Genomic DNA, 12,864 nt, shown 5'->3' with positions numbered 1-12,864 from the left:
TTTGGAATTGATCCGCCCATGGTCTTTTGGCGCTCCATCTTCAAAATTTCAACAGGGTTCTTGCTTCTTCCTCTTCTTCTTTTTCCATAATCGTAATCTTAACTTTCATTTATCCTACTCTTCATCGTTTTGCCTAATCATAAGCCTAATATGATGGCTCGAGTCAGAAGAAAAAATTGCATTAGAACTTTACCTTTGGATATACTAGGCAACCTTCCTGATGATGTTATTGATCATATTCTTATACGGATGCCTTTACAAGATGCTGTTAGAACAAGCATATTATCAAGGAATTTGGAGATATACTTGGTGTAGAATTCCACAACTAACTCTTGATCGAACCCTTTGAAAAATGCACCAACCTGCTTACTTTGAAACTATAATCCGCCATATTTTGAACCATCATCGAGGACCTGTTAAACACTTTACCCTCTTATTTCCGTATTCGGAGCAATTTTCTTATTTTATATAGTTGTTAGGGTTTCTCATTGAAAATGGTATTGAACATCTCAATATTAAATTTCCGTATAGGACGACACCATACAAATTGCCTGCTTTATTTTTCAAATGTGTGCTTTTGAGGCACCTATCTCTTGAAGATTGTTCAATAAACCATCCGTCAGCCTACACAGGATTTGATAGGTTACTTTGCCTTAAGCTATACAATGTTACAATCGAGTACACATTGTTTGGAACCTTAATCTCTCAGTGCCCGTTGCTCGAGAAATTGGTGCTTCTACTCTCAGATAATCAGTCTGGTGTCATTTTTATTGATGCCTCCAAATTGAAGTCCCTTGACTTCACAGGCAGAGTATGGGCTATCAGTTTAAGAAATGTTCCTCTCCTGGCACAAGTATCGTTTGCTTTTAGGGGAGGCTTAGTCCTGGAAGCAATACCTGACTATACTAGGGTTCTTGAGTCTTTATCTGCGGTGGAGCATCTCCATTTGGATAACCATAGCCTCAAGGTAAATGTGTTTCATAACTCCAGTCTAGTGCTTTTTCATAGATGGATTATATTGTGGTCTATGTGCCATCATTTTTATTTGGGATGTTCTTTCTAGTTAATGGTTGCAGGTGCAGGAGATGTACCGACTAATCTCCCCTTTCTTGTTGGCTGTGTCAAAAATCTTTACCTTTCTGGTCTTTATCTCGGTGAATTGTATTACATTGCCTGTGCTTTGTCTTTGATGAAAAGCTTCCCATGTTTAGAACATACGGAAATCAAGGTTACTCTATTACTTAATCATTTGGTTATATTCTTATTCTCATTCCATAGTGACTTCTTAGGTGCTGAAATCATTTGGTATTTTTTTTTAATTATTTCGTAGGTGAAATCTTGTTGTGTACCTATGGCACGTGATAACATTGATTTGGAAGCAAGTTTTGTAGAAACAACATTCATCAACCTCAGAAAAATTGTGATTAGGAGGCTTCGAGGGATAAGTCCTCACATGCAACTGTTGAAGCTTCTTGTGGCAAAGTCTCCGGCTCTTGCGAAAATCACAATCGAGCGTTGACGAATGTAGATTATAAAGTTCTCAGATCAGCAATTGAGAATTCTGAATTTAGGTGTGCATCACCTGTTGCTGAATTTGTATTGAAATATTAGTATAATTGTGGTTTTTTAAGCAATTCTGGTAAATTGCATTTTTGGACAAATTCTGGTACATGGCATGGTTTGATTGCGTGTTTTGACAATCCTGCTATGCCATATTTTGACAATTATGTTACATGGCGTGTTTTGACAATCATGCTATGCTATGTTTAATACAAGTATGTTTGTTGGCTAGTTTTAATTTTATTATGTTTCGTGATGTGAATCTTTCATAATGCCATGTGTGTTTGTTAACATGACTGCTTAATGCTTCAGCTTGAAGTCACTAAGCATGGTATTTGTTAAAATGTCATTAATGCTTAAGCTTGAAGCTTAAAACGGAAATATTTATGTGCTCTAATTGTGCTTCTGAAGATGAGTTGATCCTTGGCCTAGTAAGAAGATGAGGTTTTACTAGAATCCTCTACTAGATCCTTGGCCTAGTAAGAAATGCATGATGCATTTGTTACTGTAACTAAGATAGTGATCAAGTTTAATTTCCTACTTTTGCAGTAGACCATATTGAGATCATTAATGAATTTGTCATTTTTATTCTCAAACAAAGTTCAAAAATGTGATAAAAGTATATGGAGTAACAAAATATCCATAATTTTATATTTAACATTAGGTCACACAAATGATAACAGTTTTTAAAAGATATAGTTAAAGGATATTCTTTTCAAATTCATGCAAAATCAATAGATGAAATTCTTATGTAAAATTGAACGATCTTTTAACCTTAATAACAAGCACTCATTCTTGTATTCTTTAATTCAATATTTATGTACAAAAAAATAAATACATATTATATTCTTTAATTCAATATCTAATTCTAGATTATTTAATAGTCCATACCCAACCATTATATATAATAGTCCATACCCAACCACACACAACTTTTAAACCTAACTCTTACCAAAACCCTTGAACCTAACAATCCCCATCCGACGAAGATATGAATCCATCTTTTGAAGTTCTGATGAAGGATTCATACATAACGCAAGATTATATGGTAAATGAGCTCTTTTTTTTTCATTTAAAATTCTGTTTTTTTTAATGCTTGTGATTTTCGACTTGGTTTTTGAAGAGGGGCACATCTGGTTTCAACAAAAAAAAAATTGAGTTTCAACCAAATCCAGTTTGAAACAAACAGATCTGGTTGTAATAAAATATCAAACAAACTGTTTTCTTAATTTTTTTTTATTAATCTCTCAACCAACCAAGTATACATAAAAAAATTGAGTTTCAACCAAATCCAGTTTGAAACAGACAGATCTGGTTGTAAGCGGAGATGGTTCTTTTTTTCCTCTCAAATCCAGTTTGAAACAAACAAATCTCTCATTTTTTTTTCTTTTTGTTTGCAGCGTATTCCAAAATATTTTTATGAACACCTTCCTGAATCACATAGCACAGCGGTTCTTCACTATGATGGCGAGCCTTGGTTTATGGAAATTAACATGGGTAAGCGGAGATGGTTCAAAGACGGTTGAAAATATTTTGTGATGAATAATAACATCAAGCAGGGTTGGTTAATTAACTTTGAGTTGGCCGAAATTACAGAATTCTGTGTTATCTTCCAATTGCACGTGACAGGCCGAGGAACTCTCCAAGATCCCGTTGAAATTAACTAGTTATGTTTTGTCTTCCCAGTTTGTGTTGTTTTTAACTTTTCTTAGCCTTTTTTTTATGTAATATGTACTTTTATTTTCCAGTTTGGTTATTATGTAATGTGTATTTTGATTTCGGACTCTTTTGATTTTCCAGTTATCAAATTGGTATATCACTTGGTATCATTTCATTGCCCTAACTACAAACCCTAACTATATAGTTGGAATGTGAATAGTTTTTAGTTCAAAAAAGGGTTGGTAACCGAAATAATAAATGCAAGTCAACTAACACCAAATTTCCCCTGAAATAAATGCAATTCAACTAACATCATTAATTACGACAATTCAAATAAAACCAGATAGTGTGGCCAAAAATAGGTTGTTTTTTTCACTGACAGAAAATCAGGATGTTTGATACTGGCTTGGCCCCTATAAATATGGTCACCTACTCAAACACTAAAGACCTAAAACACTCACAAACCCTAGTTTACTCTTCTACTAGCAGTGACGACATATCTTACTCTTCTACTTACAGTGATATTGAAGAAGAGATTTCTCCAACTTTTGAAGTGATTATGACTGATTCATGCACTTAAAATTCAACCTAATTCTACCTACACACTACTAAAACGGTTGGGAATAATAATTTTTTCATAGTAACTGTTAGAATAGTCATGTAAATAGGAGTAAATAAATAACCCTAATCCAATATATGTTAGGAGTAGGACATGTTATGTGTGTATATATATAGGGCTCATTGTAACATATGTATATACATCAATAATATATTTTCTCCCGTGCTTTCTCACATGGTATCAGAGCTTTAGTGAGAAACATATCGCTGTGCATCATTCCAGCGACTTCCGGGAAGAAAGAACTCAGTCACCGTGCAATTTTCCGGTGACCTAAGTGACTTATTGCGTCAAAGTCACTAATTAACAGTGTTGTGCAAAATCCAACACCACCACAAGGTTCCCAAGAGAGATCCGACCAAACCCCAGAAAAAATCACCGGAAAATAGCCCTCCACGCGCCGTCACGCGCCTGTCGGAACTCTGCCGCCGGCGGCGCGTCTGTCCCACGCGCCGGCGCGTGAGGCCTCTTCCGGCCATTTTTCGGCTTCGCTTCTTCAGGACAGTTGGATCGCCCTGCAATTCCGAGCCTGTCCATACTTTTTATTTTTTAATTCCGTACCACTTTGAGTTTTTCCGGCGACTACACTGATTTTTCCGGCAGCTACAGTACTTTTCCGGCAAACACAGTGTTTTCTTCATCTGTCTCAGAGAATTTTCAGTTGATTCTTTTTTGTTATTTTAGTGTATATCCAACCATGTCTTTGGGAGTCGATGCTTTCGGGTNAAAATGATTGGCTTGATTGGAAAAAATTAGAATACACCCTGTTAAAGGTGAGAGTCGATCTCGAGACGCCTGCCTCATTCATACGCTTACTTAACCAACGAACCGATTATAACTTTGATGCATTTTAGACGTTCATTTATATACATTGAAATTCTAAATGAGGGTTGTATACATATCTACCTTGGGATTGTTTAATCGATACCCCCAAAATTTCGCTTTTGGAGTTGATCCGCCCATGGTCTTTTGGCGCTCCATCTTCAAAATTTCAACAGGTTTCTTGCTTCTTCCTCTTCTTCTTTTTCCATAATCGTAATCTTAACTTTCGTTTATCCTACTCTTCATCGTTTTGCCTATAATCATAAGCCTAATATGATGGCTCCAGTCGGAAGAAAAAATTGCATTAGAACTTTACCTTTGGATATACTAGGCAACCTTCCGTATAGGACGACACCATACAAATTGCCTGCTTTATTTTTCAAATGTGTGCTTTTGAGGCACCTATCTCTTGAAGATTGTTCAATAAACCATCCGACAGCCTACACAGGATTTGATAGGTTACTTTGCCTTAAGCTATACAATGTTACAATCGAGTACACATTGTTTGGAACCTTAATCTCTCAGTGCCCGTTGCTCAAGCAATTGGTGCTTCTGCTCTCAGATAATCAGTCTGGTGTCATTTTTATTGATGCCCCCAAATTGAAGTCCCTTGACTTCACAGGCAGAGTATGGGCTATCAGTTTAAGAAATGTTCCTCTTCTGGCACAAGTATCGTTTGCTTTTAGGGGAGGCTTAGTCCTGGAAGCAATACCTGACTATACTAGGGTTCTTGAGTCTTTATCTGCGGTGGAGCATCTCCATTTGGATAACCATAGCCTCAAGGTAAATGTGCTTCATAACTTCAGTCTAGTGCTTTTTCATAGATGGATTATATTGTGGTCTATGTGCCATCATTTTTATTTGGGATGTTCTTTCTAGTTAATGGCTGCAGGTGCAGGAGATGTACCGACTAATCTCCCCTTTCTTGTTGGCTGTGTCAAAAATCTTTACCTTTCTGGTCTTTATCTCGGTGAATTGTATTACGTTGCCTGTGCTTTGTCTTTGATGAAAAGCTTCCCATGTTTAGAACATATGGAAATCAAGGTTACTCTATTACTTAATCATTTGGTTATATTCTTATTCTCATTCCATAGTGACTTCTTAGGTGCTGAAATCATTTGGTATTTTTTTTTAATTATTTCGTAGGTGGAATCTTGTTGTGTACCTATGGCACGTGATAACATTGATTTGGAAGCAAGTTTTGTAGAAACAACATTCATCAACCTCAGAAAAATTGTGATTAGGAGGCTTCGAGGGATAAGTCCTCACATGCAACTGTTGAAGCTTCTTGTGGCAAAGTCTCCGGCTCTTGCGAAAATCACAATCGAGGCGTTGATGAATGTAGATTATAAAGTTCTCAGATCAGCAATTGAGAATTCTGAATTTAGGTGTGCATCACCTGTTGCTGAATTTGTATTGAAATATTAGTATAATTGTGGTTTTTTAAACAATTCTGGAAAATTGCATTTTTGGACAAATTCTGGTACATGACATGGTTTGATTGCGTGTTTTAACAATTCTGCTATGCCATGTTTTGACAATTATGTTACATGGCGTATTTTGACAATCATGCTATGCCATGTTTAATACAATTATGTTTGTTGGCTAGTTTTAATTTTCTTATGTTTCGTGATGTGAATCTTTCATAATGCCGTGTGTGTTTGTTAACATGACTGCTTAATGCCTCAGCTTGAAGTCACTAAGCATGGTATTTGTTAAAATGTCATTAATGCTTAAGCTTGAAGCTTAAAACGGAAATATCTATGTGCTCTAATTGTGCTTCTGAAGATGAGTTGATCCTTGGCCTAGTAAGAAGATGAGGTTTTACTAGAATCCTCTACTAGATCCTTTGCCTAGTAAGAAATGCATGATGCATTTGTTACTGTGTAATACCCTATATACTAGTAAAGGCATATAAGTCTTTAACTAAGTTAACAAAAAAGGAAATAAAGGAAATAACAAGAGAATGGGCTAAAGCCCATCTGGAGGAAAGAGAAACGAAAAGGGCAAAAGGCAGCAAAGCTGCTGCTAAACAATAGAAGCTACAAAACGCTAAGAAGGAAAGAAAGAAAAAATAGAATGAAGAGAAGAGGAATCGGGCGAGCGGCGACCATAGTTGGAGAAGAAAAGTGAGGGAGGAAACTAGAATTCAGGTATTCATCCCTATACATGACACTAACCTTACACATAATTTATTTTGTAATTATCTTACCAATTATCTGGAGACAAGGAAATAATATAGCAATGACTTCTGGGAATTGGATATAGAAAAAACAAATATGCTGCTNTTTTGCAGTAGACCATATTGAGATCATTAATGAATTTGTCATTTTTATTCTCAAACAAAGTTCAAAAATGTGATAAAAGTATATGGAGTAACAAAATATCCATAATTTTATATTTAACATTAGGCACACAAATGATAACAGTTTTTAAAAGATATAGTTAAAGGATATTCTTTTCAAATTCATGCAAAATCAATAGATCAAATTCTTATGTAAAATTGAACGATCTTTTAACCTTAATAACAAGCACTCATTCTTGTATTCTTTAATTCAATATTTATGTACAAAAAAATAAGTACATATTATATTCTTTAATTCAATATCTAATTCTAGAAATATTTAATAGTCCATACCCAACCACTATATATAATAGTCCATACCCAACCACTATATATAATAGTCCATACCCAACCACACACAACTTTTAAACCCTAACTCTTACCAAAACCCTTGAACCAAACAATCCCCATCCGACGAAGATATGAATCCATCTTTTGAAGTTCTGATGAAGGATTCATACATAACGCAAGATTATATGGTAAATGAGCTCTTTTTTCATTTAAAATTCTGTTTTTTTTAAATGCTTGTGATTTTCGACTTGGTTTTTGAAGAGGGGCACATCTGGGTTTTGAAGAGGGGCACATCTGGTTTCAACCAAAAAAAATTGAGTTTCAACCAAATCCAGTTTGAAACAAACAGATCTGGTTGTAATAAAATATCAAACAAACCATTTTTTTAATTTTTTTTTATTAATCTCTCAACCAACCAAGTATACATAAAAAATTGAGTTTCAACCAAATCCAGTTTGAAACAAACAGATCTGGTTGTAAGCGGAGATGGTTCTTTTTTTCTCTCAAATCCAGTTTGAAACAAACAAATCTCTCAATTTTTTTTCTTTTTGTTTGCAGCATATTCCAAAACATTTTTACGAACACCTTCCTGAATCACATAGCACAACGATTCTTCACTATGATGGCGAGCCTTGGTTTATGGAAATTAACATGGGTAAGCGGAGATGGTTCAAAGACGGTTGGAAATATTTTGTGATGAATAATAACATCAAGCGGGGTTGGTTAATTAACTTTGAGTTGGTCGAAATTACAGAATTCTGTGTTATCTTCCAATTGCACGTGACAGGCCGAGGAACTCTCCAAGATCCCGTTGAAATCTAGTTATGTTTTGTCTTCCCAGTTTGTGTTGTTTTTAACTTTTGTTAGCTTTTTTTTATGTAATATGTACTTTTATTTTCCAGTTTGGTTATTATGTAATGTGTATTTTGATTTCGGACTCTTTTGATTTTTCAGTTATCAAATTGGTATATCACTTGGTATCATTTCATTGCCCTAACTACAAACCCTAACTATATAGTTGGAATGTGAATAGTTTTTAGTTCAAAAAAGGGTTGGTAACCGAAATAATAAATGCAAGTCAACTAACACCAAATTTCCCCTGAAATAAATGCAATTCAACTAACATCATTAATTACGACAATTCAAACAAAACCAGATAGTGTGGCCAAAAATAGGTTGTTTTTTTCACTGACAGAAAATCAGGATGTTTGATACTGGCTTGGCCCCTATAAATATGGTCACATACTCAAACACTAAAGACCTAAAACACTCACAAACCCTAGTTTACTCTTCTACTAGCAGTGACGACATATCTTACTCTTCTACTTCCAGTGATATTGAAGAAGAGATTACTCCAACTTTTGAAGTGATTATGACTGATTCATGCACTTAAAATTCAACCTAATTCTACCTACACACTACTAAAACGGTTGGGAATAATAAATGCTTCATAGTAACTAAATGTGAGTATTTTAGTTCTTAGTTTGAACTGATTATAATGTTATGAAGTCTTTCACTTCTAATCACATTTTCATAGTGTAGTCTGATAAAATGAAGTAAGAATAAAATGAAGAAATATTTAACAATGATAATTATTATCTCACACGTTTAAATTATTACAAAACAACGTCAAAAAATTCAAAAAAATCTATATCAAATCAAATTAAATAAGATTCAAACTTAAATCATCTCAAACTAAACGGTCAAGTCTTCTATCTCCCAGTCTGCTTCATCGTTAAGATCAGGCAAGCTACTGTGTGCTTGTACTGTTGCATCATCTTGCTGTATAGAGTAAATAACACTAATAAGCAATGTATTTTTCGGAAAAAAATATAATAATAATTTGTTATACTTTACCTCAATTCCTTCCGCTAGCCCAGTATTTCCACCACCTCTACCACGGCCTCTACCACGGCCTCTACCACCACCTCTACCACCACTTCTACCACCACCTCTGCCAACACCTCTGCCACCACCTCTACCACCACATCTACCCCTCCTATTACCTCTAACTCCACTTCCACCAGCCGTTTGTGAACTTCTAAAGTATGAATCAATTCGCCCTCTATATCTATTCAACCTTGGACGTCCACGAGAAGCTACGTATCTAGGATCTCTTATATTTCTTCCTTCACCATCACCTCATCACCCTCACCCTCACCCTCACCTTCACCCCCACCCTCACCCACACCCTCACCCACACCATCATGTGTATCTTCAAATTCCCAATCTGGAATTATCATTTGATCATCATCCCAATTCAAAAGGTCATGCTCCAATCTGTTCAAATGATACTTAATATATCGCCTCATCACTTCAATGTCCAATGCTATATCACAAACCCGTTCAAAATGCTCTAATATTTCCCTGTACATCATGTATTCAGAAGTCATACGTGGGTAACCTCCAAGAAAGAAACGTTTCAAGTGCGGACGAACAACATCTTTTCTCCACCTTCTCAATATATACCTCTCATTAACGTTATTAATCCTCTTATGAGATAACACCTTAAGTATATGGCAGCATAGAATACCTCTTGTTTCAAACCACTTGCAGCTGCAACTTAGATATTCGCCAATAGGTGTATATTCAACCGCGAATACAAATGGATCTCCAGTGTTAAAACTCCTGAACGAATAATCTGAGATAATGTAATTCTCCACCCCTGCTGTTGCTTGATGGTCTTCAGGGGAGCTGATTTCACAGTGGTACAGTTTCCTTAACTGTAATTGAAAAAATTCAAACACTTCACGAGTATAACATGTTTGAAATTTTTCCTCCCATGCAAATTCAGATAAACATTTTGGTTCAAAGCACCTTGACCTATATTCAGCTTCCAATTCTTTCTCGAACTTAGCTCTTATGGCTAACTCATATTGCTGAACAAATAGCTTCAAAGTGCTTTGCCGGTTGATGAATCCGTCAAAGAAAGCATGCATTCCTTCACTTCTTTGTGTGGACAACATCCCAGCCCAAAAGTGGTCATTTAGGTATACCAGAACCCATTTCTCCTTCTCCAAATAAAGCTTATAAAACCAATCCCTTTCCTCTAAGTTATATTTTTCAATAAAATCAGTCCATCGTCTCTCAAACTCAGCAACGTTAATGCTATCAAGGACTAAAGCCTTAAATTCTGCCTTTGCAATCTTACCATCAAGAACTCCGCTTAACTTCGTAGGCAACTTTGCGAATATGTGCCATATACAATATCTATGTATTGTATTTGGCATCATAGCACTGATGGTAACCTTTATACTATCACATTGGTCAGTCATGATAGCTAATGGATGAACATTGTTTAGAGCCCCAAGCCATGGAGATAGCACCATTTTGTAACTTGTTATATCCTCACTAGACATAAGAGCACATCCCAAAAGTATGGACTGCCTATGCTGATTGACACCAACAAATGAAGCAAATGGCATATTGTATCGATTCACAAGGTATGTGGTATCAAGGCATATTACATCATGGAACTCCTCATATGCAACCTTAGAGTGTGAATGAACCATACAACATTACGACGTCGACCAAAACTATCCACATCTACGGAGTAGTAAAATTTCCTATCTTTTTGCTGCATGTCACTGAAGAACTTGAGTAATGATTGTGCATCCCCTTCTTGCAACTGAAGCTTTCTACTCTTCAAGATATAATTGCTACAGTCCTTTGGTGTACAAGCCAGATTTTCGGGGCCACCAGCAAGTACTTCAGCGACTCTTATATTTTTTGAGGGTCTTAAGCCAGCAATATCTTTGGCTGCAAGAGTTCTCTTAAGAGACTTGCTAAGCGATCTGTGTCCAGCCATCAATCGCGATAGTGCTGGTTCCAATTGATGATTATGTTTTTTTACCACCTTTGAAACACGCCATGAACCATTCTCCTCCAAAATTCCATTTATTCTAGCATGGCAGTTCTTCCTCTTGGTAACATGCTTATTCCTTGGTTTCCTAGACCTATCACAACCATATTGCACATACCTAACAGTATCACCACCTTTTTTGTTGGACGTTCTTTTGACAATGCAAAAACCCGATAATCTTGCATGTTCTTTGTAAAAATCAAACAGAACATCCTTACTACTGAACCGCATCCCAGTAATTGGACCAATTATAAGATCTTCTTCATTGAACTCATTAGGCATTTCCCTGTCCTCTCCAACTTCTCCCTCTTCCTCTAAATAATGGCCGTCGTAATCATCATCATCATCATCAGCAGCATCATCGTCAACAGGATTTTCTCCATCATTGAAGTTGCCGTCTGAATCAATGTCGATCGATTCATCTTCATTCATCAAACTGTCGTCCGAATTCAACCCTAATGATATGTGTAATGCATTCCTTAGTTGATCCGACCTAGTTTCTAGACTGTTATTCGGGTTTAATGGGTCCAAACTAGTTTCTCGGTTAGTATTCATGTTTAGGTTAAGGGAAGTGTGGTGAATTATGTGTTTAATGAAAGCTATCTTAACATAAGTATATGGTATGATATATACATGATAGACCTTTGATCTTCCCATCCGTATAAATTGCATTTAATTAAAAAAAAATACGTAATTGTATTTAACAAAAATTCGTAATTATATTTTAAAAAAAACATAATTGAGCGTATATACGAAGGCTGCCATCCGTATATACGAAGGCTTTTTATCTTCCCATGCCGAGAGAATGATGATTTATGGGATCAATGTTTTGTAATAATCAAAAGTTATTAACTAATTTTGGGGGGAAAAAAGGGCCATTAAGCCAAACGAAAAAACAAGGATATTACTGGCATTTCACGGGTGTGGTCATTTTTGGGCCACGCTGAGTTTGGCCGAATAGCAGCACTCATAATATTTTGGAGTAGCTGGAGTTAGCTCGTAAATAGTGGAGGAAGGGAAAGTTAGAAGAGATGGGGACTTTTGGTAGTGTCGGAACGCGATGGACTTATATAGACACAGATCCAGAATTTGAAGTTTATAGATTCCTATAAGAATATTTCTAAATACTTTACGTTACTTATAAATTTTTTTCTCGAGTTAGATAATAGTGGAGGAGAGAAAAGAGGGAAAAGGAGAAAAGAAGCACCTTTATAAAAGAAGGTTTTTAGGTCCAGAAATGATTGATCCTTTCACTTTTCTAAATTGAATGCTTTTGATCTGTTCTACTACATCATGCACTTTGGCATAAAACCTGCACATGCTTTGCTCCCCATGTGTAATTTTTGTGGTGTGGTGAAATGATAAGTTTGTCTAAACTATTCACGTTTTAATCTTCATTTTTTCTTAGCAAAGCCTAAACTTTTTGACAATTACACTAATCTTACCCTTTTAAGATTGTAAAACTCATTTAGGTCTAGAAAGGTGGAAGAAAAGAATAACCTTTTGTCGGCTCTGAGATTTATCTGCCCATTATGTGTGGTTGGAGAGTGAAGGGTTCCTGTGTTTGTCCTATTCTCATCTTGATAATGATGAGTTATGCAATGTCTCACTCTAAGTATATTAGGGCATTTAATTAGAGATTAAGGTTTTTTTTTTTCCTTCTTTAGGGATCTTGTATTTGAAATCACCTGAACCTAATTAATTTAGATT

General features: G+C 35.8%; 1 protein-coding gene across 1 annotated transcript; it reads right to left on the bottom strand.

Annotated features, from left to right (window-relative positions):
* Positions 1 to 8,987: 8,987 nt before the first annotated feature.
* Positions 8,988 to 10,717, bottom strand: LOC109220752 (protein FAR-RED IMPAIRED RESPONSE 1-like). The gene is made up of 3 exons (XM_019385223.1): positions 9,460 to 10,717; positions 9,150 to 9,391; positions 8,988 to 9,074 (listed from the first exon to the last, which is right to left on the bottom strand). Exons 1-3 carry the CDS (start codon positions 10,715 to 10,717, stop codon positions 8,988 to 8,990), a joined length of 1,587 nt encoding a protein of 528 aa, XP_019240768.1.
* Positions 10,718 to 12,864: the final 2,147 nt, after the last annotated feature.

The sequence above is a fragment of the Nicotiana attenuata genome, unplaced genomic scaffold (assembly GCF_001879085.1).
Source record: "Nicotiana attenuata strain UT unplaced genomic scaffold, NIATTr2, whole genome shotgun sequence".
NCBI lineage: Eukaryota > Viridiplantae > Streptophyta > Magnoliopsida > Solanales > Solanaceae > Nicotiana > Nicotiana attenuata.
This window is presented reverse-complemented; position numbering and strand designations above follow the sequence as displayed.

Coding starts and splice junctions, on each gene's coding strand:
- LOC109220752 (XM_019385223.1), bottom strand. CDS start 10,717: ATGCCATTTGCTTCATTTGTTGGTGTCAATCAGCATAGGCAGTCCATA. Junction 9,392..9,459: donor GGGTGAGGGTGGGGGTGAAG/GTGAGGGTGAGG, acceptor CTAGATACGTAG/CTTCTCGTGGACGTCCAAGG. Junction 9,075..9,149: donor GGCTAGCGGAAGGAATTGAG/GTAAAGTATAAC, acceptor TACTCTATACAG/CAAGATGATGCAACAGTACA.